Consider the following 17157-nt stretch of genomic DNA (forward strand, 5'->3'; position numbering starts at 1 on the left):
TATATTCCTTTATTTTTAGGGCATTTTTCTGTATTCATTGTATTTTATGCCCATCATTCTCTATCCTTTATTTTTTTTGCCTATTATTCTCTATTCTTTTTTGTCTTTATTTTTTGGTCCATTTAATTTGACTGTAGTATTGGCCCATTATTCTCTATTCTGTAAACCCCACCCAGACCCTTGTTAAGAGTTTGAAATAAAAATCAGATTTGCCAGAAAAGAGTCAGATTATTTACTAAAGGATTTTACTATTATATCTGTATTTGCTTAAAAAATGTCAGACTATTTACTAAAGGTTTTTACTAACATCTCTGTATTTGCCTAAAAAGTGTCAGACTATTTACTAAAGGTTTTTACAAACATCTCTGCATTTGCCTAAAAGGAGTTTGTCTTTCTATGTTGTGATGTTACACTATTGTTTCAGATAAGGGTGAAGGTTTGGTACCATTAAACCGTTTAAACCCGCTGCAATTGTTTGCACCTGTCCTAAGTCAGGAATCTGATGTTCAGTAGTTGTCGTTTGTTGATGTGGTTCATAAGTGTTTCTCCTTTCTTGTTTTTTATATAGATTAGACCGTTGGTTTTCCTGTCTGAATGGTTTTACACTAGTAATTTTTGGGGCCCTTTATAGCATGCTGTTCGGTGTGAGCCAAGGCTCCGTGTTGAAGACCGTACTTTGACCTATAATGGTTTACTTTTATGAATTTTGACTTGAATGGAGAGTTGTCTCATTGGCACTCATACCACATCTTCTTATATCTATAGATTATTTTTTAAAGGTTTTTACAAACATCTCTGAATATGATTTCAGTTATGTATACCAAAGATCTGGCGTTGTGACGGTGTTGATGATTGTGGGGATTCGTCTGATGAGAAGATGTTAGTGTGTGACCAGATAGATTGTCCAGAGATTACGCGGTATCGATGTGATAACAAGAAGTGTATACCTAAATGGCGAATCTGTGACAAGGTAGATAACTGTGGAGATGGCAGTGACGAAAATAATCATCAATTATGTAAGTTTTATTATACAGTTAAACCTGTATGTGTAAGTTTTATTATACAGTTAAACCTGTATGTGTAAGTCTTATTATACAGTTAAACCTGTATGTGTAAGTCTTATTATACACGTACAGTTAAACCTGTATGTGTAAGTCTTGTTATACAATTAAACCTGTATGTTTAAGTTTTATTATACAGTTAAACCTGTATGTGTAAGTTTTATTATACAGTTAAACCTGCATGTGTAAGTTTTATTATACAGTTAAACCTGCATGTGTAAGTTTTATTATACAGTTAAACCTGTATATAAAGGTCTACATTGGGATCAAAGAAAAATGACTTTAAAAGAGAGTGACCTTTGAATTGAGGTTCAAAATGCATAGAGATGACAACAGCAGGAAAAGCAGAGGGTGACTTGCCAAGACACAGGTTTTTGCTTAAGGGAAGTGACCTTTATAGCTGGTTTAGTTGTAAAAAGGCCTGAAACTTCTACATGTTTTCTTGTAACCAAAGTTCAATTTCAATTCTAATAAAGACTAAAAAGTGTTCTAAAGAACTAAAATTGCAGAAATCAAATTGGTCTTTTGGTAACTTGATAAATCTATTTTATTCTTTGTCCTGTAAATATCAAACCATGTCAAATCTTGTAAGAAGAAGTGAAATGTATTACTTATAAAAGATTTTTGGAATCGATATAATTGTTAGCCAATGCCATCAAATCATAAATTTGTTTGCCCTCACACAAAGTGGTTCATAAAATCCAGTGATATACATGCACAAACCGCTTAAGAAAGACTACCCCTGTTACGAGACCACTTTCATGGTGCAGATAAAGTTTTCTTATAACAGGAAGACTACTGTACAGAAAGGCTTATTGCATCATAGCAACAAAAATTTGTGTGATTATAACCAGAAATATGTTTCCTGATAGGTACTGCTTTAGAACAGTGTAAGCTGACAGAATACAGATGTGCGAACTCTGTCTGTATCCTAGCAACTAGAGTGTGTGATTCTATCAATGATTGTGGTGATGCGTCTGATGAGAGAGGATGTCGTAAGTATTTGAAAATTGTTGCTTTGACAATGAGGGTGTTTTCAGTTTCTATATAATAAAAAAAAAGAAGATGTGGTATGATAGTCAATGAGACAACTCTACAAGAGAAACCAGATGACTTAGAAGTTATCAGCTATAGATCAGTGTAGGACTTCAACAATGAGAAAAACCCATACTGCATAGTAAGCTATAAAAGGCCCCGACATGACATATGTAAAACAACTCAAACGAGAAAAAGGGCTTATCTATATACAAAACAATAAATGAAAAACAAATTGATATACAGCAACAAAAGAAAACCACTGAATTACAGGATCCTAACTTGGGACAGGCACATCCAGAATGTATGGGATATAACTTGTTTGCTTGAGTCAAACCCTCCCCCTAACCTGGGACAGTGGTGTAACAGTACAACATATGAACAAACTATAAAAATCAGTTGAAATGTGTACCTAACAAAGCACATCATTTAAAATTGTTTTATACAGTATTCTTATGCCTTTTCACAATAGAAGATTGGCATTATGTTTTCTTGTTTGTGCACTTTCCTTCCATCCTGTATGAGGTTAAAGTTTTGGTTTAAGGGATGGTCAAGTGTTTGTTTAGGATAGTTTGTTGTCACATCAACTTGAAACTTAATGCACATGTTCATTATGAAGTGAACTATTTTATATTTTTGCAAAATTGGTGTTTTGATTTCCTAGATTCCATTGTTCACTGAACATTAGATTCCATGGTTCACTGAACATGGAATTGTGATAGGTTCAAGTTTTGCTTAAACGTAGTTTACTAGTCAATTCTGATAATATACAAACACTATTTTTATCAGAATGCAAGTTCTTATTATTGCGATAATCACCAAGTGAAGTCGCGTTATTGGCATTTATAAAATCCTCGCAATAATTTCTGAATTTACATTGTTAGTATATTTGACTTTCAGATAAAGGTGTTGGCCATGTGAACTGTACAGTAAATAAAGGAAATTGTCAGCAACAATGTACAGATTTACAAGATGGTGGTTACTTTTGTTCTTGTAAGCAAGGATTTACAATTTCAAAAAAGGACAGGAAGTCCTGTGAAGGTAAGGTTATGGTTCATAGTCTGTATATATTCTTAAAATACATTATTTATGGTTTTAAGCCATGAACTACATGAATACAATTTTAGCAGATCCATCCATCGCTCATACACTTAATCGATATTTGTTTGCCATAATGATTACTGGACATCACAGAAGTTTCGTAAAATTTTGACATCACAAGAGAAAATATATGATGCCACGAAGGAAAAGTGATTGTTGTATGAGGTCAATAGTTTAAGCATCACAAAATCTCTGGTCACAGATTCCCAAATAGCGATAAGGCCTATAAACTTCCTGTTGACCAAAGACTTAAAGCAGGGACATGATTAGTGAGCTTTAGCTGTTTCTCATTATTAAGTGTCATTGTTATAGAAGTTTTCAATTTGAAGATCTGTTTGATGATTTTTTTAAACTTGTGAAACAGAGTCAATCATTGATGGTAAGAATAGCTCTATATTACACTGCACCTCCTTTATACTTACTAACACTTTTTAATAGCAATAGGTTTTCAAAAAATTAACCATTAGGTTTGTTCAAGGAAATGAATTAAAACTAGAAATTGAAATGAATGATGTGGTTCATTGTTTGAAAGGATAAAGCCACTTGGTTAAGGACAGTAGACAATAGCTCATTGCCATTTTTCATAAACAATTAACCTTAGCAAAAAGGTGCAGTTGAGATAGATTTTACTTAACATTTCATGTCAGACATTCATGGAAATAGAATGACCTGTGAAAATTTGAGTTGATAGTCAAAACTGAAACCGGAAGAAATAGATGTTTAACCTTGAAAAATTGGAGATGACCTCTATTAACAGTTTTGATTTTATGATTTTTTTTACAGATTTTGATGAATGTTCCTCTTGGGGAAACAACTGTACACAGATATGCAGGAATGTCAAAGGTTCATACAAATGTGAATGTCACGAAGGTTTCCAGGACGTTAGTAAGACTAGTAGTAAAAATGGTGGTCAGTGTAAAGCTGCAGGTAAGGTCAAAGGTCATGAAGATTTCAAGATAGTCAGTAAGACTGGTAATAAACATTAGGATCAGTGTAAAGCTGCAGGTAAGGTCAAAGGTCATACAAATGTGAATGTCACAAAGGTTTCCAGGACATTAGTAAGAATAGTAGTAAAAATGGTGGTCAGTGTAAAGCTGCAGGTAAGGTCAAAGGTCATGAAGATTTCCATATGGTCAGTAAGACTGGCAGTACACATTAGCATCAGTGTAAAGCTGCAGGTAAGGTCAAAGGTCATGAAGATTTCCAGATGGTCAGTAAGACTGGTAATAAACATTAGGATCAGTGTAAAGCTGTAGGTAAGGTCAAAGGTCATACAAATGTGAACGTCAGAAGATTATCAGGATGTCAGTAAGACCTGCAGTTTTACACTGCAAAATGGTTGACAGTGTAAAGCTGCAGGTATAAGATTCATTACTTTCATTGAATACCAATTTTCGTTGATTTTGTGGGTACTGGTGAATCACGAATTTAAATGTTAAACGAATTACAAATAATTAGGCAGAGTTTGCCAAAACTACAAAATTAAAAATCCACAAAATGCAAGTTTTCCTCAATCCATGACAATTGGTACCCTCAAAAATAGATGAATCTGCAGTACATGCATATATGACAATGAATATTTGCAAGATCTGATTAAATATGTCTATAGATATAAATACCGTTTAGCGGGGTTTTTTTCGGGTGTAAAATTTCATGATTTAGTGGCATCAAAGTATGCGAAAAATTTAGATTTTTTACTTTGGCGGATTCTTAATTCCCAATTTTTAGCGGATACTGAAATAATTGCAGTTAAAAAGTTGTGAAAATTGACAATCAAACAAGTGTCTATAGTTATGGTTAAATGATATTTTTGTTTACATGAATGACCTCTCATTTATTGATTATATTCTGATACAATAGAATACCGGTAACTTTATAGATATTTGTCTGTCACTAGGTGTACAAACTTCTTGTAAATGTTACGGTTAATTAGTTATGAAATTGACCGGACCTTTGATGTACTAATTAGGTTATAAAATTATCAATAGTGACTTACAACCCATATATAGTTGGACACTAATTATCAAGGGTAAAATATCTGACAGAGTACCTTACATTCTTGAATTATTTGACACTTATTGTTAAAACTAACATATATAGCTGTACATGTACTGTTATTGACCTGCCGACAGGGAAAAAAATAGATCGTTCACAAAATGCTTTGGCTTTTAGAAAATACCGAATGTGTGCATAGATTTTAGCAGATTTTAATTTTCATTCATCGGCCAAAATAATCAAAAATAACCCGCTATACAGTAAGACAAAAAATATTAAATGTTTCATTCTGTTTTCTCATTTGTTTTGTACATTTCAGGGGACATGATGATGTTAATTTTTACAAGCGGTCATGAAGTCCGCCAATTGATACCTTCTAAGAAAGACTACTCTGGTATGATCAGCTGGGGTCGACACATGGGAGGTCTAGACATTGATGCAGAGAGGCGATTGATATACTGGACAGATCTGTCTTTACGTAAAATACAAAGGGCAGCCGTCCCTCAAGACCAGAAAGTGGCGGAGACGACACGACCACAGGATCTGAATGTGTTGGCTTTGAGGCCAGAAGGTGTGGCAGTGGACTGGGTAACAAAGTATGTAATACACAATTACAGTTCTTATAAATAATGGTGGTAAAAATTTTTATTTGAACTTGGACAGACCCATGCAAATGCATGGAATAAGGCTGATCACTTAAAATTCCATCACAATTGTTTTATTTACAACAAATAGTACCCTCTGGGATGGCTCCAATCACCATAGACAGAAGTTTTATTTAAAGTCGGAATACATAAATTATTAGAAACTTAAACTCTGTAGAGCTTTTAACCAAGACACATAATCATAATATATACAATACATATATATATACAATAAGGTTACCCAAAGTGTTTCAAGCGTGCATACAACAGTAAATAATCTACATCTTCTCGTTTTAATTAAAACAGAATTAATATGGGAAAAAAAGCTTATTTTGAATATTTGCAGGAATGTTTATTGGACTGATTCAATCAAGAAAATCATAGCAGTGTCGTTAGATGATGGTCGATACATGAAAACATTGATATCTGAAGATCTAGATTACCCACAATCAATAGCTGTTAGTCCTAATTTAGGGTAAGTACATAGATTACCCATATTCCATAGCTGTTAGTCCTACATTAGAGTATATAAAACAGAATACCCACAATTCATAGCTGATATTCCTAAATTAGGGTAAGTACATAGATTACCCATGCACAATCCTTAGCTGTTAGTCCTAAATTAGGGTAAGTACATAGATTACCCACAATCCTTAGCTGTTAGTCCTAAATTAGGGTAAGTACATAGATTACCCACGATCCTTAGCTGTTAGTCCTAAATTGCTGACTTGTTTCTTTATTATTATGAGGCTGACTCCATACAGGAACTTCTTAGGAAGAAAGATAAGAAGTTAGCAATATCCTTTAACTCTATGTTCCGCTATATAGATGATGTTCTCTCACTAAATAATACAAAATTTGGTGACTATGTTGAACGAATCTATCCCATTGAACTAGAGATAAAGGATACTACAGATACAGTTAAGTCTGCCTCATATCTTGACTTACATCTAGAAATTGACAATGAGGGTCGGTTGAAAACAAAACTTTACGACAAAAGAGATGATTTCAGCTTCCCAATTGTGAACTTTCCATTTCTATGAAGCAACATTCCAGCAGCGCCTGCATATGGAGTATATATCTCCCAATTGATACGATATTCCTGGGCTTGTGTTTCCTATCATGATTTCCTTGATAGAGGATTGCTGCTCACAAGGAAGCTATTAAACCAAGAGTTCCAAATGGTGAAGTTGAAGTCATCCCTTTGGAAATTTTACGGACGCCATCACAAGTTGGTTGACCGTTATGGAATAACCGTTTCACAGATGATATCGGATATGTTCCTTATGTCGTAACTACAATATCCTCCCTTTTCACGAATGTGACTTACCGAATTAGACTATTTACCGGATTTGTAATAACATAAGCAACACAACAGGTGCCACATGTTGAGCAGGATCTGCTTACCCTTCCGGAGCACCTGAGATCACCCCCAGTTTTTGGTGGGGTTCGTGTTGCTAAGTCTTTAGTTTTCTATGTTGTGTCATCTGTACTATTATTTGTCTGTATGTCTTTTTATTTTTGGCCATGGCGTTGTCAGTTTGTTTTTGATCTATGAGTTTGACTGTCCCTCTGGTATTTTTCGTCCCTCTTTTAGGGTAAGTACATAGATTACCCACGATCCTTAGCTGTTAGTCCTAAATTAGGGTAAGTATATAGATTACCCATGCACAATCCTTAGCTGTTAGTCCTAAATTAGGGTAAGTACATAGATTACCCACAATCCTTAGCTGTTAGTCCTAAATTAGGGTAAGTACATAGATTACCCACAATCCTTAGCTGTTAGTCCTAAATTAGGGTAAGTACATAGATTACCCACGATCCTTAGCTGTTAGTCCTAAATTGCTGACTTGTTTCTTTATTATTATGAGGCTGACTCCATACAGGAACTTCTTAGGAAGAAAGATAAGAAGTTAGCAATATCCTTTAACTCTACGTTCCACTATATAGATGATGTTCTCTCACTAAATAATACAAAATTTGGTGACTATGTTGAACGAATCTATCCCATTGAACTAGAGATAAAGGATACTACAGATACAGTTAAGTCTGCCTCATATCTTGACTTACATCTAGAAATTGACAATGAGGGTCGGTTGAAAACAAAACTTTACGACAAAAGAGATGATTTCAGCTTCCCAATTGTGAACTTTCCATTTCTATGAAGCAACATTCCAGCAGCGCCTGCATATGGAGTATATATCTCCCAATTGATACGATATTCCTGGGCTTGTGTTTCCTATCATGATTTCCTTGATAGAGGATTGCTGCTCACAAGGAAGCTATTAAACCAAGAGTTCCAAATGGTGAAGTTGAAGTCATCCCTTCGGAAATTTTACGGACGCCATCACAAGTTTGTTGACCGTTATGGAATAACCGTTTCACAGATGATATCGGATATGTTCCTTATGTCGTAACTACAATATCCTCCCTTTTCACGAATGTGACTTACCGAATTAGACTATTTACCGGATTTGTAATAACATAAGCAACACGACAGGTGCCACATGTTGAGCAGGATCTGCTTACCCTTCCGGAGCACCTGAGATCACCCCCAGTTTTTGGTGGGGTTCGTGTTGCTAAGTCTTTGGTTTTCTATGTTGTGTCATCTGTACTATTATTTGTCTGTATGTCTTTTTATTTTTGGCCATGGCGTTGTCAGTTTGTTTTTGATCTATGAGTTTGACTGTCCCTCTGGTATTTTTCGTCCCTCTTTTAGGGTAAGTACATAGATTACCCACGATCCTTAGCTGTTAGTCCTAAATTAGGGTAAGTATATAGATTACCCACAATCCTTAGCTGTTAGTCCTAAATTAGGGAAAGTACATAGATTACCCACAATCATACTTGCCAACCTCTGACAATGAGAAATCATGTCATGACATGACATGACATTTCAAAAACCGTGTGAAAACGCGTGACGTAGATGCAGACTTTTTAATATGAACAATATTCATAATTTCACATTATATGCAAATTTGTTAATATAAAAAACAACATTCAACTGTAAACTTTTATTGTATTCAACAGTGGTCTGTTTTGCTGCTTTTAAAGCAATACCACCAGGCACATAGTCAAAACACCTGCTGGTTTTGTTACATTTACTTGATAACAAGGCACACAATATATCATTGTCGAGTTCTGATCAGAATTCAGTGTAAATTTCTTTATAATTGAAAATGATCTCTCACAGTCAGAACTGATATTTGGCTGAACTAAAATAGCTTCATGAAGCTTTGAAAGAGTGTCATAATGTTTTTTTGCCGTCTAAAATGTCATCTATGATCTCTGCCATTGCTCCCAACAAACTATACAATATATGTTGCTATTGCCTGGTCAAAACTGGGTAGTTCATCAGAAGACAGCAAATACTATGAGAACTGATCAAACAGTTCCGTGATATTTCCATCCCCAATGGCCTGTGGAAATCTGTTGGCTACATTTGAAACTGAAAAAGAAAAATATTTTATAATTGTTAAATGCTTAATCAAATAGCTATGTATTTTAGTTCCCCTCTCATATGTGCTGTTATGATTGCAACATAGAGTGCACAATGCGTTACTCATCCCTCAATGATTTAAACTCGTAATCCCAAATATAATTTAAAAATCTTGAATCTTGGTACGTACACATGGTTTTTGCTTAGAAATTGGCTCTTTAGACGACGGTACAGGTCCTGAAAGCTACCTCTTTCTGTGGACATTTCCCCTAAGTGAATTTGAAAGAAAGAAAGTCCCAAAATCGTAAAAACTAATCACAAACTACTTACCTTAAGAGCTTTTGCTGTTCATCCATATAGAAAAATAAACAATGGCCACCAAACAATTACTTCGAAATTTCGGTATTTATCGTGTTATAATGAAAAAACCCCAGAAACGGGATATCACTAACAATAAAAAAATCAAAACAACGAAAAAGCGTGTAATTGCGTGTAAAGTGGTTAAAAGCGTGTACACGCCATGTGATAAAATCCTCACGTGTAAACCGTTGAAAAAGCGTGAATTACATGCGAATATCATGTCAGTTGGCAACTATGCCCACAATCCTTAGCTGTTAGTCCTAACTTAGGGTAAGTACACAGATTACCCACAATCCTTAGCTGTTAGTCATAAGTTAGTGTGAATACATAGATTACCTGTGCACAATCCAAAGCTGTAAGTCCTGAATTAATGAAAGTACATAGATTATTCACAATCCACGGCTGTTAGTCCTATAAACTAGGATAAGTACATAGATTACCCACAATCCATAGCTGTTAGTCCTGAATTATTGAAAGTACATAGATTAATCACAATGCATGGCTGTTAGTCCTAAACTAGGGTAAGTACATAGAGTAGCTACAATCAATAGCTGTTAGTCATTAACTATGGTAAGTACACTATACAGCTCAACATACCAGGAAAGTACTTATTCATGAGGTATTACTGTGACTTGACTGTTAGTGTCTCTCTCCACCTATTGAAGTACCTTAAAAATTCTGACGTGTTCAAATTTCATTTATATTTAGACAACACCAAATATATGTTCAATTTTTGTATTGAATCTTTTTCAGAATAACAATGATTATTTTTCATATTGTTACATTTGCTCAGTTTTGATCCAGCAACTAAAAATTTTAATAAATATGTAAAGTTTTCTGACTAAATTGTATTTAGTAAGACTATTGGAATACATGTAGTTTGTAGGTCATTGTATTTGGAATATTATTTCAAGAGTGGATCTTAAGTATTATAAAATGATTATTGCTTCGCATCATGGTGCGAATCTATTAGTTTCACACGATATTCACACCATCTTGAAATTATAAAGTAACAAATATCGGTCTCATTGGTTGCCTAATGTTGTGGGAAAGATTGGATTGGTTAGAATGAGATATAGAATTGGGAACATGTCCTGGACAGGAGAAGATATTAAATACAGACCAAATTTCAGTATAAGTATTTAAGATTTGATCCAATACCCGACCAATGAATAATTTTGTCTTTCCTGGACTACCTTGCATCATAATGTCGCGTTAACTTCATGTTAATAAATAAAAGGAGAGAATAAGACGAACAAGTTTCTGAGTGCTCATCTGACTATATATGCATGTACACCAACACTATGAACATATTACTGCCAATGATCTTCCAGAATTTTGTCAGAATACATGTATTCCATGTTATAAAACCAAATGATAAAACACAACCACAGGTACCCCGAATTGTGGATTAGAATTGTTAAATGAGAATGATCTGGAACTTTTACAAGTTAGTAAAATGACAGTGTAGGAAAACATATATGATGATATCCAAATACAAAAAAAATATGGCATGAAAAATGACCAAGATGAGCTTAAAATACCACACTTATGCCTAAAGGAGGTAAATAACTCTTTTCCCATACTTAAACAACTACATCTTACTTAAAAGTTTAATACAGCAAAGCACTCCAAAGCTTTTTAGAAAGCTAAAACTTGTTATATTTTTGCAGTTGGGTGTATTGGACAGACAGTAGTGCATTACAGCCTAAAATAGAACGGTCATGGATGAATGGAGACAACAGGGAAACACTCATCAGTACAAGAATTAGTCATCCAACAGGACTTACTATTGATGATTCAATGGGTGATCGAATTTACTGGTGTGATGCAAAAGAGAACATAATAGAGTCTATGAGACCTGATGGAACAGACAGGGTATTGGTTGTTGGGAAAGGTAAATGACATATTTTTTAGTTTTTATACGCCCGTCAATTTTTGACGGGACGTATTATGGTATACAAATGTCCGGTGTCCGTCCGTCCGTCTGTCCGACGTAAACATGTCGCACCGTAACTTGAGAATGACTTATCCAAATTTCATGAAACTTAACATAGTTGTTTCTTATGATGGTCAAACGATCTGTATACTTTTTTGGTGAAAATAAGATTAAAACTTTTTGAGTTACGGGACTTAGTAACTAAAACAGGTGTGTGTTTTTTTTCACATGTCGCGCCGTATCTCAAAAACAATTTATGATTATTGCTTAAAACTTTACACACTTCTTAGTTATATTAATCTTAAGATCTGTATACTTTTTGGTGATGATTCAAAATTTTATTTTAGAGATATTGAGTATTTTGTTAAAAAAGGGGGAGGGGTTTTTCACATGTCGCGCCGTATCTCAAAAACAGTTTATGATTATTGCTTAAAACTTTACACACTTCTTAGTTATATTAACCTTAAGATCTGTATACTTTTTGGTGATGATTCAAAATTTAATTTTTGAGTTATTGAGTATTTTGTAAAAAAAAAGGGGGAGGGGTTTTTCACATGTCGCGCCATATCTCAAAAACGATTTATGATTATTGCTTAAAATTTTACACACTTCTTAGTTATATTAATCTAAAGATCTGTATACTTTTTGGTTTTGATTCAAAATTTTATTTTAGAGATATTGAGTTTTTTGTAAAAAAAAAGGGGGGGTTTTCGCATGTCACGCCATATGTCAGAAACTATTTATGCTTATTGCATAAAAATTCACACACAAGACGACGGGCGTATCATGTGCTCATGGCGCAGCTGTTTATTATATGCCTGTTTACAGGACGTATTATGGTTTACCGTTGTCCGTTCGTCATCAACATGTCAGACAATAGCTCAAAAATGCGTTAACCAGTTTGCATGAAACTTTGGTGAATTGTTTATAATTATTGACGTAAGCTCCCTTTCGATTTTTTTAAATTTTAGATTTTATGTTTCCGAGTTGTGGAGTTTTATTCATTAAAAAAGGGGTTTTCGGACAATAACTCAAAAGTGTTTTGAGCAGTTTTTATGAAACTTTGGTGACTGGTTTATATCTATTAAAATAACCTCCACTTAGTTTTTTTATAAATTTCTGATATGACATTGAGATGTTATGGAACTTTATTCGTTGAAAAAGCAAAGGGCGTATCATGCACTCACGGTGCAGCTTTAGCTGTTATGGGGCAATCCTATGTTAGGGAAGGGTTGAAATCTCACAAATATATTTAATCCTGCCACATTCTTTATGTTCCAAGTCAGGAGCTTGTAATTCAGTTTTTGTTGTCGAGCCTGCGACTTTTGTCGCAGAAAGCTCGACATAGGGATAGTGATCCGGCGGCGGCGGCGTTAGCTAACTTCTTAAAAACTTTATATTTTAGAAGGTGGAAGATCTGGATGCTTCATACTTTGTATATGGATGCCTCATGTTATGAAGTTTCTGTCAGTCACATGTCCAATGTCCTTGACATCATTTTCATGGTTCAGTGACTACTTGAAAAAAAAGTTAAGATTTTTTGTAATGTTAAATTCTCTCTTATTATGAGTAATAGGATAACTATATTTGGTATGTGCGTACCTTGCAAGGTCCTCATGCCTGTCAGACAGTTTTCACTTGACCTCGACCTCATTTATTGGATCAGTGAACAAGGTAGAGTTTTGGTGGTCAAGTCCATATCTCAGATACTATAAGCAATAGGTCTAGTATATTCGGTGTATGGAAGGACTTTAAGGTGAACATGTCCAACTGGCAGGTGTCATCTGACCTTGACCTTATTTTCATGGTTCAGTGGTTATAGTTAAGTTTTTGTGTTTTGGTCTGTTTTTCTTATACTGTATGCAATAGGTCTACTATATTTGGTGTATGGAATGATTGTAAGGTGTACATGTCTAGCTGGCAGGTGTCATCTGACCTTGGCCTAATTTTCATGGTTCAGTGGTCAAAGGTTTTGAGTTTTGGTCTTTTTTTCTAATCCTATATGCAATAGTTCAACTATATTTGGTGTATGGAAATATTTTATGATCTATATGTCAGTCACGCAGGTTTTATTTGACCTTGACCTCATTTTCAAGGTTCATTGCTCAGTGTTAAGTTTTTGTGTTTTGGTCTGTTTTTCTTAAACTATAAGCAATAGGTCAACTATATTTGTTGAATGGAAGAATTGTTAGCTTTACATGCCTGCCTAGCATGGTTCATCTGACCTTGACCTCATTTTCATGGTTCATTGGTCAATGTTTAGTTTACTTGGTTAATGTTAAGTTTATGTGACAGTTGTAATAAAGCTTTATATTTAGGACTATCAACATAATATCAATGATTAGTAAAGAAGGCGAGACATTTCAGCGTGTGCACTCTTGTGATTGGTTCATGACTGTCATATTTGTTTTTTGTTTATTGATTTGTCATTATTCAGGCTGTTGGTTTTCTTGTAAATTTTAATTGTTACACATTTTTTCATGCTCGAGGCCTTTTATAGCTTACAATACAGTATAGGTTTTGCTCATTGTTGTAAGCCGTATTATGACCGATAGTTGTTTGACCTTTGGTCTTTGGTTGATAGTTATCTCATTGACAATCATACCACATCTCCTTATTTTTAAATCAAAAAGCTGATACAAAAATCATAACAAGAAGAACAGTCAACTCTAGTATCAAAAGATAACAGTTCAAGACAAACAGTCATCAAATATTTCACACAAAACTAAAGATTAAGTAACACAAACCTTACTGAAACCAAGGGGTGAACTTGTGTGCCAGAAACTTGTAAGCAGGTAATGCTCCACTAAAGAGCTGTATATATTTATTATTAGGACCCTGCTGAATGGCGGATGCCCTATAGTGATCAGTCTGTCCGTCCGTTTGTCTGTCTGTCTGTCTGTCTGTCTGTCTGTCTGTCTGTCTGTCTGTCTGTCTGTCTGTCTGTCTGTCTGTCTGTCTGTCTGTCTGTCTGTCTGTCTGTCTGTCTGTCTGTCTGTCTGTCTGTCTGTCTGTCTGTCTGTCTGTCTGTCTGTCCGTCCGTCCGTCCGTCCGTCCGTCCGTCCGTCCGTCCGTCCGTCCGTCCGTCCGTCCGTCCGTCCGTCCGTCCGTCCGTCCGTCCGTCCGTCCTTAACAAATTGTGTCCGCTCTATATCTAGAGAACAGTTAGGATTTCAAAGTTTATACTTGACATGTATATTAACCAACACCAGAGGGTGTGTCATAATGTATGTACAACTTCCTAGGTCAAAGGTCAAGGTCAAAAACTTTGGTTTTAGTTGACAACCGCATTTCCTATGGTAAAGATCGTGTCCGCTCTATATCTTGAGAACCGTTATGATTTCAAAGTTTATACTTAACATGTATATTAACCAACACCAGAGGGTGTGTATAATGTATGTACAACTTCCTAGGTCAAAGGTCAAGGTCAAAAACTTTGGTTTTAGTTGACAACCCAATGTCCTATGGTAAAGATACAAATTTTTTACCACACATTATTCACAGCGGGGCCCACAGAGATGGCTCCCATCTCAATGATATCTAGTTTTTCCTAATATAAGTCCATTTACATGTAGCATTGCATTTTGCCCAAAGTATTTGATGTTTTTGAAAATTTATCAAATTTGAGTCCAAATAGGTCCTAGATGTTACATTTAAAAAATTAACTGATTTGCGCAATTTGACCAAAAACTCTGAATGAAGTTCAACATTAAATGTAAGAAAGCAAAAGAAATTTGATAATTTTCCACTTGGAAAGGCAACAGATTTATTAATTTTTGTTTATTAATTCTAGTGGTTTTTTTTCTGATATCAAGAGGCAGAAATTTCAACAGAATCTATCTTTTATTAACTGTTGTTTGTTTGTTTTGTAGGAATATTTAACCCAACAAGTCTTGATGTATTTGAAAGTAACCTTTACTGGGCATCACAGCAGTCTGGCAGTATCATGAAAATGGATAAATTTGGTCGAGGAATCAACACCACCTTACAGTCAGGGCTTCTGTTACCAACAACTGTCAGAGTTTTCCATACACAGAGACATAATATTTCAGGTTAGTATCAGGGCTTCTGTTACCAACAACTGTCAGAGTTTTACATACACAGAGACATAATATTTCAGGTTAGTATCAGGGCTTCTGTAACCAACAACTGTCAGAGTTTTCCATACACAGAGACATAATATTTCAGGTTAGTATCAGGGCTTCTGTTACCAACAACTGTCAGAGTTTTACATACACAGAGACATAATATTTCAGGTTATTATCAGGGCTTCTGTAACCAACAACTGTCAGAGTTTTCCATACACAGAGACATAATATTTCAGGTTAGTATCCTTGTTTACGGTCATTTATATCATTTTTATGCCCCTGCCGTAGCGGAGGGGGCATTAAGTTTTACCCTTCGTCCAACGTATGCCCCTTTACAAATGGAAAAATTGCTGAATTTTTCGTTTCCGTTCTCTAAGTTAAGTTAGCCTTTACCAAATGCTATGAAACTTATACACAATGCTTATTACCACAAAATACAGATCAAGTTTGAATTTTGGTGGCGTCACTTTTACCATTCTAGAGTTATGCCCCTTTACAAATGGAAAAATTGCTGAATTTTGTTTCTGTTCTCTAACTTTAGTTTGCCTCAACCAAATGTTATGAAACTTATACACAATGCTTATTACCACAAAACAAATTTGGGTAGCGTTACTTTTACTGTTTTTGAGTTATGTCCCTTAATAACATTAAATGCAAGCGGGGGCATCATCTGTGTCCCATTGACACATTCCCCATTTATTTAATTATTTTTTATGTAGCTGTTATGGTTTTCAAGATATTCTGCCTCCTTACCCATGGAGTTATTACTCCTTTTCTATTTTTTCATCCACATTCTTCATTATATATTACTCAGCTCAAGTATGAAGGAATAGTTTGATATTTTTTTATGTTTGGTCTGGAAATTTTATAATGTTGAATTGTACTGTGTAAGAAATATCCACACCTTTCATGCATATATATATTGCAGTATCTTCCTGTTTATTATATTATAACATTGATTTTTTGTATACCCAGTGGTCTAATACTGAGGTGGTATATGTTGCATGATATCACCTTCTTGTTTTGATTCATATTCAACATTTGGTTGTATTAGCAACTAGTTACTGTAGCTCTTCAGGTAAATGAGATGCTAAAATATAAAAATAAGGAGATGAGGTATGATTGCCAATGAGATAACTATCCACCAAAGTTCAAATAAAGTGGATGTAAGCAATTATAGGCAACCGTACGGCCTTCAACTATGAGAAAAACCCATACCTAATAGTTGGCTATAAAAGGCCCCGACTTGAAAAATATGAAACAATTCAACTGAGAAAACTAACAGCCTAATTTATAACAAAACAATTAATAAAAAACAGATATGGCAGACATGAACCAACAACAACCAATGAACTACAGGCTCCTGACTTGGGACAAACACATAAAGAATGTGGTGGGGTTAAACATGTTTGTGAGCGCTCAACCCTCCCCATTCTTACCTGCTGAAGTAGCTCTTAAAAAAATTAATTGTAAGAAGTTAAACATGTTATACAGC

The 17157-nt window shown here is 34.8% G+C and overlaps 1 protein-coding gene across 1 annotated transcript in view; it reads left to right on the forward strand.

The window, feature by feature from the left end:
• LOC127718035 (low-density lipoprotein receptor-related protein 2-like) overlaps positions 1-17157 on the forward strand; it is a 178434-nt gene that overhangs the window by 150428 nt on the left and 10849 nt on the right. The window contains exons 70-77 of the mRNA XM_052223930.1: positions 812-1016; positions 1934-2056; positions 2997-3137; positions 3981-4124; positions 5512-5788; positions 6183-6311; positions 11309-11532; positions 15447-15626. Coding sequence (XP_052079890.1) covers positions 812-1016; positions 1934-2056; positions 2997-3137; positions 3981-4124; positions 5512-5788; positions 6183-6311; positions 11309-11532; positions 15447-15626 — 1423 coding nt within the window. The remainder of the gene's footprint in view (positions 1-811; positions 1017-1933; positions 2057-2996; positions 3138-3980; positions 4125-5511; positions 5789-6182; positions 6312-11308; positions 11533-15446; positions 15627-17157) is intronic.

Source organism: Mytilus californianus, unplaced genomic scaffold (genome assembly GCF_021869535.1).
Source record: "Mytilus californianus isolate M0D057914Y unplaced genomic scaffold, xbMytCali1.0.p SCAF_10, whole genome shotgun sequence".
NCBI classification, from domain to species: Eukaryota; Metazoa; Mollusca; class Bivalvia; order Mytilida; family Mytilidae; genus Mytilus; species Mytilus californianus.